At 32.2% G+C, this 14,977-nt stretch overlaps 3 protein-coding genes across 3 annotated transcripts; all 3 read right to left on the bottom strand.

Annotated features, from left to right (window-relative positions):
* Nucleotides 1-1,966: 1,966 nt before the first annotated feature.
* On the bottom strand, nucleotides 1,967-5,731 carry LOC111309768 (BEL1-like homeodomain protein 9). The gene is made up of 4 exons (XM_022908774.2): nucleotides 4,763-5,731; nucleotides 3,002-3,339; nucleotides 2,835-2,895; nucleotides 1,967-2,752 (listed from the first exon to the last, which is right to left on the bottom strand). The coding sequence occupies exons 1-4, from the start codon at nucleotides 5,342-5,344 to the stop codon at nucleotides 2,273-2,275; spliced, it is 1,461 nt and encodes a 486-aa protein (XP_022764509.2). The 5' UTR covers nucleotides 5,345-5,731; the 3' UTR covers nucleotides 1,967-2,272.
* Nucleotides 5,732-5,741: 10 nt separating this feature from the next.
* LOC111309766 (protein NRT1/ PTR FAMILY 5.6-like) lies at nucleotides 5,742-8,747 on the bottom strand. Its single transcript, XM_022908773.2, has 4 exons — nucleotides 8,536-8,747; nucleotides 7,427-7,644; nucleotides 6,756-7,300; nucleotides 5,742-6,683 (listed from the first exon to the last, which is right to left on the bottom strand). The coding sequence occupies exons 1-4, from the start codon at nucleotides 8,678-8,680 to the stop codon at nucleotides 5,801-5,803; spliced, it is 1,791 nt and encodes a 596-aa protein (XP_022764508.2). The 5' UTR covers nucleotides 8,681-8,747; the 3' UTR covers nucleotides 5,742-5,800.
* Nucleotides 8,748-12,317: 3,570 nt separating this feature from the next.
* Nucleotides 12,318-13,788, bottom strand: LOC111309765 (ras-related protein Rab2BV-like). The gene is made up of 2 exons (XM_022908772.2): nucleotides 13,624-13,788; nucleotides 12,318-12,842 (listed from the first exon to the last, which is right to left on the bottom strand). Exons 1-2 carry the CDS (start codon nucleotides 13,786-13,788, stop codon nucleotides 12,360-12,362), a joined length of 648 nt encoding a protein of 215 aa, XP_022764507.1. The 3' UTR covers nucleotides 12,318-12,359.
* Nucleotides 13,789-14,977: the final 1,189 nt, after the last annotated feature.

Here is a 14,977-nt window from a genome sequence, read left to right as displayed (position 1 = left end):
TAACTTTCTTAAAAAAATAAAAATATATTATTAAATGATAAATTAAATAATAAAATAAATATTAACACATATTCACTTTAGTAATTTTGACTAAATTATTATGTAAAATATGAAAAAATATTAAAAAAATGTCAAAAAATAAATTGAAAAAAAAATATTTTTTCATAATAATGAAACTGTAATAATAATAAAATATATTTTGAAAAAATGTTATAAAAAAAAAATAATTTGCAATAATAATAGAATATATCTTGAAAAAAATAAATAACACATTACATTTATAGTCTTAAATTTGTATAAAAATTCGTTAGTAGTAATTAAAATTAAATAGATAATTTTTAAATTAATTTTTTAAAACTTAAAATAGATATAATAAGTGATAAAAATAATATTAAATTTTTTATATTTATTTGAATATAAATTTGATAATTAAAATTCAAATAGATATAATCATTTTTATGATTTTATTATTTAAAAATTTAAGATGAAATTTTTTTTAAATTTCAAAATCTTAGATAAAGTTGCTTTAATTTTTAATATTTTATGTAAATTTTTTTTAAATAATTTTTTAAATCAAGATAAAAAAGATTATTAAAAATTTTGGATAAAGTTAACATTTGTAATTTTTAAAAATATTTGAAAATATTTGATAATTAAATAATTTTTTAAATAAGGTTATTTGATAAACAACTAAAATTATTTATTAAAAAATAAAATTCATATTTCATATTTTTAATTTTAAAAAATATATCTCTAGATTGATTTGATTTTAAATTATAATTTGAATAATTTTGATATTTGAATAAATTTAAATTATCTAATTTATAATTAAAAAATTTATCTTATTCTTTTAAAAAACTATCTTATGTGTCATTTAAGAGAATTATTCACATAGGCATTCATGTGACAAAGTTGTTTATGTATGTTGTTATATTATATATATATATATATATATATTAGATATCAATTAGAAATTAAGGAAATTTTGATGATTTAAATAAAAAATAAAATTATTGTTTTTTAAAAGAAAAATGCAGTTTATATTATTATTATTATTATTATTATTATTATTATTTTAATTTTATGTAATTTTATCAATAGTTCATTTGAACTATGACATAAACCAAATCAAGCGCTTTAAGAATAATATAAAATAATATTGATTTATTACGATAAATGGAATATTAACTAACCTTATTAGATTTTTTCAATTATTTATATATTTTCCAATTTTAATCGGTTTTGTTATTATTTTCTAGAAACAATTTTAAAGTTTTTAACAGCAACCGTGAAATGATCTCTAATAATTTTATTGGTTTAATTATTTCCTTTTTAGACAAATTTTCTTTTTTTTTTTTAAATTTCGTTTTTTTATTTTTTTTTTCTTAATTAAGTATGAATCGTGACTAAAATTAAACAATGTGATTCGTTGTTTTTGTTTTTGGTACAAAGATGTCAATCAAAAAAAAAAATTTCATAGGATTTTCCCCCTTTTTTCTTTTTTTGAAATTGGGATGATTATTTAAATATTAAATGTTGAAATTTTTATTTAAATATTTTTGTATAAAAATAATGTTTTATTAAAGAAATGAATGTTGAAAATTTTTATTTAAATATTATTTTTATAAAAAATATGTTTTATTAAAATATTGTTTAATAAAAATTATTTTTTCATTTATGCTGATTCTTATTAAATTTCTTACATACTTTTAATTAAGTAGACATTTTAATACTATTCTTTTATATATATATATATAAAATAGCTATTCATTCTATATTCTATTTCAAAAAATAATTTCATGAATTAAACGTGTCAATAATGTAAAAAAAAAAAGATATATATTTTTTTATTAAAAATAAGCTCACGTGATGACGTGAGTCTATTTTTCTAAATTACGACAATTTTTTCAAGAAATAGAACTTAATTGGTCACTAACTTACTAGTCATTTTATCATACAATAAAATACAAAAATGTGGGAAAAAAGAAAGAAATTTTATCAGTATAATTTTAGTTCTATCACTGTAAAATTGAAAATTGAGGTCATGGAAGATTAGAAATTTTATGGTGGTTATGAACCAAGATAGGATTGCACATTCAATCTCACGAAGAACTTAAAAAAAAATAGCAGAAGAAAGATTAGCAAATTCCAATTATATTGTAAAAGTTCCAAGTTTCCAAGGCAGGATAGAAGAAATGAACTAACATACAAAAACAAACTTTGTGCTTTGCCTTACAGAACATTTTCTCCAATCCTCCATTCATGGCTGCCTTTAAAAATTCTTTCCATGGTGCTGTCTTCCACCATCAAAACCAGCTTTCAAACTCAGCTGATCACCGTCAGTTTCAAAGTTGAGATTGTGACATAAATTGATTGGCAATGACTGTGTCAAGTCAATTCCATTGTTCTGGTTGAGACCCAATTCTAAACAGAAATTGCTGGTTCCACCAACTTGGAGTTGGTGGTGATTGCTTGGCTGCTGGTTAGTGTAAGATACACTCTTCTGCAGTTCAGTTTCCTTATCTGCGTACAACATATTATTTCTTGGGCGTTTAGTTTGGATATTCTGAACTTCTGTGTTTGCAGTGAAATGTGGCAATTTGTCTAGGAGGAGCTCAGATGGCAGTTTAGCATCTTGATTTGTTGTTGCTTCTGATGATAGTGTCCGAGCTTGCCTTAATTCAAGCATGTGTATCTCTTCCACCATTGGCTTCCACAGTCTTACTCTTGCATTTATAAACCAATTGGAAACCTGTAAAAAAAGCTGCTGCATTAGCCAATCCCGACGAGCAAAAAATAATGGTTCTCAGGGAAAGGATGTTGGCAAAGTTCACCTGAGTCCTGGAGAGACCTGTTTGTCGAGCTAACATTAGCTTTTCCGAATCTGTAGGATAACTGCGATGAACATAAAGTTTGTTTCTCAACAGCTTTTAAAGAAAGTATTAATGGAGAGTAAAATTTGGACAACATGGTATCGAAAAGTTTCTAAACAATCACTCACGGATGCAGGAAGTGTTCGAACAGCCATGTCTTGAGCACAGCAACTGCATGATCTGGAAGTCCTCTTTGAGATCGCCAAAGAGGATGTTGAAGAAACGTCAAGTTCTGGATAGGATTTTGGTTATTAAGCCCTTGATTAGATGTTGGAACATTATCAATAGTCTTTTCTGTGAACCGAATTTGGTCTAGAATGGCATTCTTCAAGCAGCTGAAATGCTTTGCAATGGCTTTAAACGCAAAACATACATAAGGAGCTGCATTCCCAAGTCCGGAAACACATTTGAATGATGCAACAACTGATTGAATTTGCTGGCAGTACAGCTTATATTTCCTATACACCTAATGGGATGAAGAAAGAACAAGTTAAAGCAGATTAATCTCCCCAACTACCAATAACTTTTTAAACCAAATTGAATCTTATTACCTAAAATTTGTGTTGGAAAATTTAATAGCTTTAAGAATCAAGTACAGTTCATAACTGTAGACAACAGGGAACATGTTTGCTAGGATGTAAATATTTTTTATGTTGCTCTACTCATCATTTTATTTGAAATATTCATATTGGACACATTCAAATAACATAATGTAGAGGTCCGACCCTCTAAACATATAAAAAAATCTTAAAAAAAAAAATTACCCGTATCAGACTAATAACTAAATCTGACAGTCACTCCAGGGTTGAGTACCATAAGATATTACAGGCAACATCCCTTTGTCTCCATAGTCTAGAGACTGGCAGTCCATGAGAAGAGTTTGTTTCCCTCCCACCATTGCCATAGGGAAGATTATCCTAAAATATAATTCTTCTAAACATTTGATGCAAGCATTAGCTTTCTAGCTACTTAAACATGTGAAACCCCTTGCTGCCACATTTCATCTTAAGCAGGCAATTTAAATTTCAAGCATGGCAGGAAATTGAAAATTTAACAAGCACTGTTTCAGGCTGTTTCTTTGTTCTCCATAGGTCTACCGCTACTAAAGTTTCTTACTTTTTCTTTAAAGAATTATGCTCTCTAAATGATCGGATCCCAAACAAGGAGCTGCATTACCCTTTTTTTTGTGTCTCCCAATGTCACCCATACAAGCTCAACAAGCCTCACTAACAGAGAAAGCTTTCAGGTTCAGATGCAGCTTAGAGTGGTTTGCCCCACTGTCAGTGCAGTCAGAAGAACACACACTAGCAGAGATGAAGACTACAGTAGTTTTTTAATTTAAAACTATTATACAAAGAGAAAAAGAAAAAAAGATTAAAAGGGAACAATACAAAGAGAAAATGCAAAAACAAAACAAAACAAAAAAGGAACAGTAACATGATTTAATATGACAAGACAAGACATCTTTTTGCCATCTCTACGAAATTAAATCAGATATCTTACCCCGAGGGTACTGATACTGATTCCTTGACAGAAACAATTAAATCATCAGTTACACTCAATTTCAATTGAAAGGAAGTGAATATATCACAATCATCATCTTTTTTCTGTTTTTTTTTTTTTTTTTAAATTTCTACGGTATGGTCACTGAAAATCAAACTTAAGTTCCGCCGCTGTCATTCCCATAAGATTAAGCTCCATTTATTTGTTTCATGGCAATAGTTTAAACCTGCTTACCATCTTACTCTTTTATATTTAATCACAAAATTAGAATTGAAAGTTACCCTTCGCATGGAGGAAAAAGAGAAAAACTTAACATAATCAAGTTAACATTTGTGTTTTGATATAGAAAAGTCTCAAGTAAGATAGTGACAGGAAACATGCATTACCTCATCCAGTATCAGAATGAGCCTTGAGTTTTTCCAACGATGCTGAATTCTGCCACTGCATGAAATGGGATCCTCACCAACCCCAGCATCACCAAAACTCTCCAATGGAAAGTCTAAAACTCTATAATCCACACCAACAAAATCATCTAAAATCTGCTGTGCAGGTTTCAAAAACCTTGAACTGTTCAACACAGATGCATAGCCAGTGAAAGGACCAAGTGGAAGAGAACTTCTCATTTGGCCATTCTGCTTCACAAAACCTCCCAAGATTGAATTACCATTGCCTTTTTGTGCATCCAAGTTCAATGGGAGATTCATGTTATCCTGGTGTTGAAAAGATAGAGACAAAGATAAACCCTGGCCATTAAAGAACTGGTAGTTAATATCTCTTGGGTTTTGCATTTGTGGGAAAGTGTGCATGATAGTAGGTTGACGAGAAGAAGAAAGTAATGCTGGTTGGTTTAGTTGGAGAAGTGAAGATTGTGAGGTTTGTTCTTCTGGGTTGGTTCCAATGGTAGTGACTCTAAGCCTGTTTCTTCTATTTTGTTGTGGTATATGGATGAGTTCATTATTTTGTGCCATGAAAAAAAATGAAGATCTGATGATGAGTTCCAGACAAGAATATTGAGAGAATAAAATGAAAAAAAAGGAGAGGAAGAGAATGGTTGATGAAGGAAATGAAAGAGGTAATGAACTTATGATAACAATCTTCTGTGATTGCAGTGTTGTGCAGTTTTAGTACAGATAGAGATGATCAGGACAGGCCTGGACGTGAAGTATGAAAGACAGAAGTAGGTCACACTGTCAATCTCAAATATGTGGACTCTTCTTTCTGTTAGGGCATTGAGTATAAAAGGACTTTTCCTTCCACAGTCAGCTATAGCATGTTGAACATTGGTAATGTAATGGATGGTAACATTATTCAAGAAAAAGTATATTGAATATTGATCAAAATTTATGTAGCATATGGTACTTTGGAGTTTAGGCCAATGGAATCACTTGGTTGGATTAGAGTTAGATAAAATACTATAAAAAAATTTACAAAACTGACTCTGCCCCATCACTTTCAGGGCAATGACTCACAAGAACCCCTCTTTCTACATTTTTGTAAGAATACCTCCTTGCCAAGAATACATAAGCACCTAAATTTAGTACAATTAAGGCTGCTAACATCCAATAAAAATTGTCCAAACGACTCATATTCAAATCCTTGCCAATCCAACTTTTGCCATCCTTTATTGTGATGTGATCCACAATTATGATCAAGAAGCTGCTTAAGAAGCTTCCAACACCAATCACACTGAGATAAAAGGCTACTCCTAAGCTTCTCATTGAATCAGGAACTTGATCATAGAAATACTCTTGCAAACCAACTAAAGCAAAACCATCTCCCAAGCCATGGATTATGTATTGAGGAGCCAGCCAGAACACCCTCATTGACAATGGCCCTTTTTTCCCCCCTTGTATGATCTCCTTTTCAACAGCTTTCAGCCTTTTCATTTCAACACAAGCTGCTGTAACCATGGATAGAGTGGAAAATATCATCCCAATACCTATCCTTTGAAGGATGCTTATGCCTCTTTCGTTGCGAGTAACTTTCCTTAAGAATGGAATTAGAATCTTCTCATACGTAATAACTGAAACCATCATTCCAATTGCAGCGAGAGAATAGATAGATGCTGGTGGAATATCGAATTTGTTGCCGATCTTTCGGTCCATGGTAGCTGCTTGTTTGACAAAGAAAGTTGCAGCTTGTGCCACGCACACTCCAAATACTAAAGAAGTAAGCCAAATGGGAATCATGCTTAAAACAAGCTTCATTTCCTCCACTTTTTTTACTGTTGCTAGTCTCCAAGGATTACGAGTCTTCTCAGTTGAAATGTTTTCACTGTCTTCAACTATTGCAGCTTTGTCTAGAAACCTGCCGATCAGATTAAATGGATTAGAATCTATGTTTATCTAAGCTTAAATTCTAGTGAAAAACTTAAATTACCTAAGTCTACTTGTATGACATAGAAGCCTTCCTTGGGACAAGTTTAACTTTGGTGCTTCATATAGTAGAGAAGGACTCGAAGGATAAGGCAATTTTCTCTTCCTTATTGCTGCAACCAGAACTTGCAGCAATGGAGTTAAAGGACTCCCTTCGGGTAACTGGTATCGATAATAAATCTTCCCCATGTAAAAAGTTAAGATTGTAACTGCCATAACTATAGTGAGGATAAGGTCTGCAACACCCCAGCTCACTTTGTCTTGAACATAAACTATGACTGTTACACCAAGTAAAAGTCCACAACAAAGTGCAACGTTCCACCAGTTGAAGTAAGACATCTTCTTCTTCCTTTCTTCCAAGTGGTCATCCTCAAACTGATCTGCTCCAAAGCTCTCAAGGCAAGGCTTGTGCCCTCCAGTTCCAAGGGAGATACAATACAATGCAACAAAGAAAAGCACTTCATGAATTTTCCTTGGTTTTTGACACATGCCTAAATTGCATGGCTTTATAACTGGGACCAATTCAGACATTGTCAAGAGGCTCAAACCCTGGTTTTCACAATAAAAAGAATACATAAAGACTGAGTACATGAGTACATCATTTTAGTCATAAAATCATTTCTATTTTAAATCAAGGCAGTGTTTATTTCTTTCTGATTTAAAAAGTGAAATTACCATGAGATAAATGAGGGATGACATCAGAACCATAGTGAACCGGCCCAAGTAAGCATCTGCTACGAACCCTCCAGCTAGAGGCATTACTGTGGTGACTCCAGTCCAGTAGTTTACATTCTTTGCAGCCGTTTTCAGGTCTTGATGAAGCACATTGGTTAGGTATGAAATGAGATTTGCTGATATTCCAAAGTAGCTTAGCCTTTCACTAAACTCAATTGCTGCTCCAAAAGTTGACAGGGAGTTAGTACAATTTTCAATTTCTCTAACCATTGGGTTAGAATTAACCAAAGATTGAAGCAGGGAATTAGGCTGATTGCTATACTCATAAAAATGGAGACACTCTAGAGGCCAAGGTTCAACTATCTGTTCATTTCCCTCTTTAAGGTCAATTTTGTTTGCTAGATTTATGGCATCCCTCAGTTTAAAGCAACCTTGAAATAGAAAGACCAATGTCTTTTAGCTTTCTTTATTTCATTTCAAGCAAAAAGCTGTCCAATATCAACGAGGTTGGCAACCTTGATGGAGGCAAAATTACTTAACCCTGGAGACAGACACTAACACACAAACATGCCCTTGCAAAGAAGAAAAACTCACAAAACTGTTTGAGCCAATTGGCATTTGTTTTTTTGTCAAGTTAATGTCACATGTGAGCTGACTGTTGAAAACAGTAGATAGTTCTGGTCAAGATAAAGCTAGACATGAGGCTTTCACTGACCTCATCCATGCACATTAGTGTCCCTAGACATTACATTACTGTATTATTGATGACAGGAAACCTTTTAAAGGCAAACTCTCTAGCACTTGTTTTATTCGAAAACACAAGTACAGTTTGAGTTTAGACTGTTTACATGAAAAATCAGTTCAAAACATGTACATTTCTGTCTCCCCCAAAATCAAGCACTTTGTCACTAGGTAAATATATTATTCAGTTGTTGTTTACTCTCCATTATATGACTGAAATCTTTTTCTAAACAAGAGATACTGTATATTGGTGATCGATCATCCTCAAATAATTGTAATAAAACAGTGAATTATATGACAACGATCAGCAGGTTTTGATGTATTGTGCTAGTGGAAACTATTGTAAAGCTTAATCTTGATATACTTACTTATGATAAAGAGAGAGGCTTTCCATACACCTGTTGAGGCTCTTAGAGGAACTTTTCCCTTATGATCAACTGATGAATCATGAACCAATTTCTCTTCATCTTTTCCTCCATCATTACCATCATTTCTCTTTGCTTCTTGCTCCATTTAAAGTTTACTGACTAAGAAAAAAAATAGTTTTGATGGTTAGTTGAAGGTATTCTTGCTACTGCACTGCTTTTATATATACTAAAAAGTAAAGGATTTTTTTTTCTGTGGATATCAATCTAAGTTCTCAATCATGTTAGATTAAAGATCTAAAACTATTGTTTGGAGCTGATCTGTTCTATTACTTCCTTTTTTGAGATATTAAACTCAGATCTCATTGCTAGAAATACATATGGAAAAAAGAATCCATGCCTATATATATATATATATAGTTCCATATACTCTTTTCCCTTTTTTCATTAATTTAACTCCAAAAAGTAAAACAACACTAGGCCATATCAATTATACATATAGCTCCAAAATATTCAGATATGATTAGCATGTGTCAATCGCATAATCATGCAGTTGATTAATTATTTCTCTTTTGATATTGGAAAAGTGCTTGAAGAGACATCAAATGAAATCGTTCTAGTTGACAAGTAAGCGCACATTCTATATTAGTAGCCTAATCTTAAATTGTTAAACATGCTAAATGATTGAATCAGTGGCAATTCAAGCATATATTTGGGATTTACCCATGTTAGATTTCTCATGTATAAGGAGGTTGAAAGTTTCAAACTTTTGAGGATGGTAAAAGGTTTGCTGTACTGGCACTCAATTGGTTTCCTGTCCATGGCAGCTAGCTGGCTTTTGTCTATATGCTATGGAAAAGATGATGGCATAAAAATAAGAAATCAGATTCTCAGATTGATCCTCCTCAGGAAAATCTGTTAACAAGAACACAACATCCAATTTGATAATGGATGATAGTGATTTGCAATTTAAAATTGGTTGATTAATTCAAATAAAAACAATGCCTTTGCAATTCTTTTTTTTTTTTTTTTTGGATAAGTTGTATTTTATTTATTCAAAAGAAGCAATAAAATTGCTATAGTACATACACTCCATATATATAATCAAATCATATTCTAACTATTATGCAATGTAGCTTTATCTATATGCCTTTGCAATTCTTGTAGCTTTATCTATATGCCTTTGCAATTCTTTTTCTTGATTCGGGGAAGGGGAGATTCCAGATTCGAGCCTTACCCTTGGAGCAGTGGATCATGCACTAAAGACTGAGCCAAATGCTTGGGTGCTCCTTACAATTATTTGTAAATTTATGTTTTGAATGCTTTACTAGCCTAGGTCTGAAGTGCTTTTCGTAGGTAAATTCTTCAAGGCCGGCCTTTATTTTCCTGAAGACTTTAAACTTTAAATTAAATAAACTTATCTTAGCTAGTTAAACTTTTGACTGCTTTTTTACAGTACTGTATCTTTTGACAGTGAAAAACAGAAAGGTTCTCAGCCTTTAGATTATAAAACTGAAAGTTGTATGCTGTTTTTTATCTGAAAAGCAGACAGAAGTGTATAATATTGGCCAAATGATCTGTTAAAACTTATTCTCTGAAAATTATTCTCTAATAACGAATTGTTTCATCCACTTTTAGTGTTGGTGGACCAGATTATGATAATCTAGTTAAATTTTAGCTCCAGGAATACTTTGTAGACTAGAAAAATCAGATTCTCCTATTAGTCTCTATCATTTCATTAGATTCTCATTCTCAGCCTATCCCATTAAACAACTGTTCAACAAAACCTGGCTACCTATCTATCCCATAGATATGCAAGTCTTACTTATGTCCTATTGGTTTGTCTGAGAATCAAGTTAGAACTCAGGTTCAATTCCCTCTCTATATGGGTTTATATATATGTTCGAAAGAGTTTTGATTTCATGGCCTCGGATTTGCGCAGATTTTGTGGCTATGGTTAAATGGTAACTTTCATGAACAGTCCATGGATCAGAACTTTGTAGAAGATCATTTGATTGAGATTATAATTTCTACTCTTTAGTCTAACAAGGAGAAGGATAATAATAAAAACTTGGAACTTAGAGCTGTAGGTTTACACCGATCACCAGGTCTCATTTAAACCTTAATCTTTTTATGCCTAAGAGCAAACTTTTGGAGAATTCACATTTTGATAATTAGATTCCCCATGGAATGCAAGAAGAAGAAAACAAAAAACAAAGAGAAATGCAGAATCCTCCCACTCCATGGCAGCTGTTTGATTAATTTTGAAGCAATTGGATACTTGATAATTCTTTTATTAAATTCAACTAAAGAAATCAATCAATGCCATTCTCTTTATCAAATGATATTTCATCATTCTGTCATGGCATATATTCAAAGTGATCTGCAGAAGAAATCAATTGGGAAACTCTATTTTCACTTGATTCTGTCAGATATGCAGATAGTGACATTAAAGAAAGAAACATTGGAAATCTTTTTCTAGTGGATGCCTCTGATAATATACTAGTAAAATTGAGCTAGAGCAGCACTAATGAAGAACCAAAGACATAGTTGGTGACAGTGGAATAAATTCTCCAGGATTAATGGACAAAGTTTGGTTGAGTTGTTCTCCCCCTCTGACTCCAAATTTGTTCTGTCCTTTTCTTTTTAACATCAAAATGTGAGGCTGTCTTAAGCAGATAACTAAGTAATATGCCTTGCTTCAGCAAAGAATCTTGAAGACATGTACAAATCTTAAGTAATTAAAGAATTCCATCAACCATACATGGACACGTTTCTGAGGTAATATTTTCAATTTTTTTCGATACTGAGAACCCTTAGTACAATGAAATTTGTTGAATGCAGTAAGGACCTAGAAAGCAAAAGGAAAAGCAGTGGCTACAGATTTGAAGAAAACCCCAATCCCACCTTTTTTTACAGCCTGAATGTCATTCTAGGTAGAATTGTGATTACTTATTAGGTTATGTCTCAGTCAAAGAAACCCTTAACTAAGAAAATGAATGTATACAAAGTATCTTGAGAAAACAAAAGCCAAAAAAAAAAAAATGATAACAGAAGTCAAATTTTAATGGTGACAGAAGATTAGAACTATTGCAGTACATAAGCCAGTTAATCTTCTAAACAACATCCCATGTTCAGATCCTGGCAGCAGGCCAAGATATCCCTAGGCACCGGAGCCTCCATCCGACATGCCATCATTGTCCTTAAATGATCCCTCTTTATGGCTCTGAAACTTTGTTGCTCTTGCCAGGAACCCCATTAATAATTGAAAGAAAACCCAACTTTACCATTCAACTTCTATAAATTGTTGAGACTTTGTTTGAAATTGAAAGTTAATCTGCCATCTACAAACAAGTATATATCATGTACTCTAGCAACTGTCAAAAGTAAAAATAAAAAAAATTGTATTCATCTCATGGATCCAAATCTTGGAGTAACTGGGGTTGGTTTACAACATGAATAAATAACTACAAAATTTATTGCAAGTTCAACAAATCAACATAAGCAAGGCTGGGAAAGGAAAAAAATGAAAACAGAATCAAGTGCTACACCTTGCAACACCTCTTCTGCCTCTCCTTGCCTAAACTAAAAAATACTTGGTAATTTCCCGTGAAAGCACCTGTGAATTCCAAATCGAAACACTGCAAAAATCCTCTTTTGTAATCTTAATCTATGGTTTTTATGAAGCAAAAACCTGTTTCCTACATTGCCTTGAGATTAATATATATATTCAGAACAAAGTATTTTCATGTCTGTCCCAAAAGGGGCACAAAATTGGTTGGCAATGCAACATTTCTGTTACCTCTTGTACTGAAAAAAATAACCTTCTAGGAAGAACAGCAAGCTCTCTTATTTTCATTTTCTGACAGATTGGACACATTAATGGTAGTGCCATGAAGGCCAGTGGTGGAAGCTGCTTCCTGTGCTGCCAGTGCCTTTTTGCTTATTATGTGATAAATTTCCAACAAAATTGTCTGGAATGCTTTCTCAATATTTAAAGCTTCCAATGCTGAAGTCTCGAGGAATGAAAGGCCTTCCTTCTCAGCCAAGCTTTCTGCATCTTCCTGTGAGACTGCTCTAAGATGATTCAGATCAGACTTGTTTCCAGCCATCATAATGACAATGTTTGAATCTGCATGGTCTCTGAGTTCACGCAGCCACCTCAGGACATTGTCAAAGGTTTGCCTTTTAGTTATGTCATAAACCAAAAGGGCCCCAACTGCACCTCTATAGTAAGCACTGGTAATGGCACGGTACCTCTCTTGACCAGCTGTATCCCATATCTGTGCCTTAACTGTTTTCCCTTCTACCTGAAATGCAAGAAACAGCTCCTAAGCTCAGGTAGATATACACTAATCCATATACTGGATAAAATTCAAGCATAAAATATCTTCCCAATCACTGATTGCTCTTATTTTTCCTACCAAGATGGTTAATTTGTTATGCTTTTGTCCGAATTTGACAAAGTAACCAATCAGATCTTTCATAAAAATTTTTCTTATCTTCTACCATGATTTTACTGGAATCACAACCACCATTGCTCCATACATAGAAGCAAGCTTGCATAGTAAATGCATTTGAACTTGATCTTTCTGTCACCCCTACTATGGATAACAGAATATAGTTTAAGGCTATTTTCGAAATTTTTTCGCGACCAACTTGTTCTTCCCATGTCTTGTGTTGATGATGCCAAGTGAACTTGAATGGAAAAAGAGCTATATCTTAACTTCCCAAAGCAATGTCCAAAAGTTAAGAAATGTCTCTTACCATATTGATAAATGAAGAAGAAAAGAAGAACAAGCCACTCAAATGACATCTTTTTGTACTTATTGAAGAAGCACTAAAAAGAATTGTCTTGCTATTTTTATCAATTAAATCATCAATGACTAGTTGTCCTAATGCATATTGTCTTGCTTGCCTAAGAATAAGGGCTTCTTGGACAACTACAAATTTTGTTAATATTGTTCAGCTGCTCGATTCACAAATTTATTAGCGTCCAAATAAATAGAAGGTATCAGAATCACTCAGTTAAAAATGATGTAGCAATGATCAGAATAATATGAAGCAAATAAGCCACATATGAAAACCAACCTGAAGAGTCCTTGTTGCAAATTCAACACCAATGGTTGACTTGGATTCCAAGCAAAACTCATTTCTTGTAAATCTTGAAAGAATGTTAGATTTTCCCACGCCTGAATCTCCAATCAATACAATCTTGAATAGATAATCATATTCATGATCCACTTTATATGCCATTTACACTTATCTCTTATGCAATCCAAAACCTGCTAGATCCAAAAAAAAAAAAAAAAAAAACTCATTAAATCAAACAATCCAAGTTGTTACCGTGAATTTCTATATATATAAGAAATTAGAAAACCAAATTCTAAGAACCTATTTATTTCCAATGAAAATTTCGAGAGAAAGATATGCGTGGTTTCTTTCTATTTTTTTCATGTTCTTGAGAAACAAATAAGGTGTGAAAGAAGAGAAGAAACTAACCATAAAATGATGATTGATTAATGTTGATTATTGATAGAAAAAGGGTGACTAGTGAAATTCAGGAATTTGGTTTTTGTTTTGGTGCATGTTCTTGCATGGAGAAAGAAGGGAGAAGAGAAAGGAAAGCATTGCTTTCCATAGCCAAAGAGAGAAAACAGGATAACGTACGAAAAGGCACTTAAAACGGTCTTTCAGTGAGATCTAACCAGCTAAATTTGGCCACTTTTAATAATATTCTTTTATTATTATTATTTTAAAATTTCTTGATAATTACAAAAGATTGAATTCCATTTTATTGGCCTTTTGGACTGTCAAAAATTTAATTACTAATGAACCAACATTTTATACAAATATTAATGGCCAAAGTCAAACAATTATTAGAACAAGAAATAGTAGATCAAACTGGTTTTCCTGTAACCATGAACCAACATTTAATAAAAACAAAAAATAAGAAAAGATCTTGAATCCGAAGCTTAAGAGACGATATCTAACAGATTTAGAATTCAAATTTTAATACATGTAATCATTTCTCTTATCATTAGATTATGATATCTTTTGTAAAAAAAAATCCAACCAAGTTTCTTGATTCTTGATAATTATCATAGATGAGATCATTTCTGAAAAATAAAATTGGAATAGGTTGATTAAATTGGTTGTGCTGGAAAGCAAGCTGGGGAGCTATAGCAGCAATATATTTATGTATTCTAGTTGTTTATATGACTAGGAAATTTTATGTTAGAATCCTTAGAGCAACAACAATTTTTTTAGCTGATAGATAGGATAAATTTTATAAAAAATATTATGGTCCATGGTTTTTTATTCAATGCCGATTGAATTCAGGGTCATATCCTTTCGGTAAACTGATGTACCTAATGCAAAAACTGGTGAAGCACCCGATATTATTTGTTTTGATTTGAAAATCTTATGGTTTTATCTATCAAAA

The sequence above is a fragment of the Durio zibethinus genome, chromosome 19, assembly GCF_047325235.1.
Source record: "Durio zibethinus cultivar Kanyao isolate XHJ-2024 chromosome 19, ASM4732523v1, whole genome shotgun sequence".
In the NCBI taxonomy this organism is placed as follows: Eukaryota; Viridiplantae; Streptophyta; class Magnoliopsida; order Malvales; family Malvaceae; genus Durio; species Durio zibethinus.
The sequence above is the reverse complement of the archived record's forward strand: the minus strand, read 5'-3'. Positions and strand labels throughout refer to the sequence as shown.

Excerpts from the sequence above, each read along its gene's own strand:
- LOC111309768 (XM_022908774.2), bottom strand. The coding sequence starts at position 5,344 with ATGGCACAAAATAATGAACTCATCCATATACCACAACAAAATAGAAGA. Across the intron at positions 3,340-4,762 it reads TCATTCTGATACTGGATGAG|GTGTATAGGAAATATAAGCT; the intron begins GTAATGCATGTT and ends TCATCCCATTAG. Across the intron at positions 2,753-2,834 it reads CAGGTCTCTCCAGGACTCAG|GTTTCCAATTGGTTTATAAA; the intron begins GTGAACTTTGCC and ends CTTTTTTTACAG.
- LOC111309766 (XM_022908773.2), bottom strand. The coding sequence starts at position 8,680 with ATGGAGCAAGAAGCAAAGAGAAATGATGGTAATGATGGAGGAAAAGAT. Across the intron at positions 7,645-8,535 it reads AGCCTCTCTCTTTATCATAA|CAATTGAGTTTAGTGAAAGG; the intron begins GTAAGTATATCA and ends CTTTTGGAGCAG. Across the intron at positions 7,301-7,426 it reads CATCCCTCATTTATCTCATG|GGTTTGAGCCTCTTGACAAT; the intron begins GTAATTTCACTT and ends TGTGAAAACCAG.
- LOC111309765 (XM_022908772.2), bottom strand. The coding sequence starts at position 13,788 with ATGGCATATAAAGTGGATCATGAATATGATTATCTATTCAAGATTGTA. Across the intron at positions 12,843-13,623 it reads TTGCAACAAGGACTCTTCAG|GTAGAAGGGAAAACAGTTAA; the intron begins GTTGGTTTTCAT and ends CTTGCATTTCAG.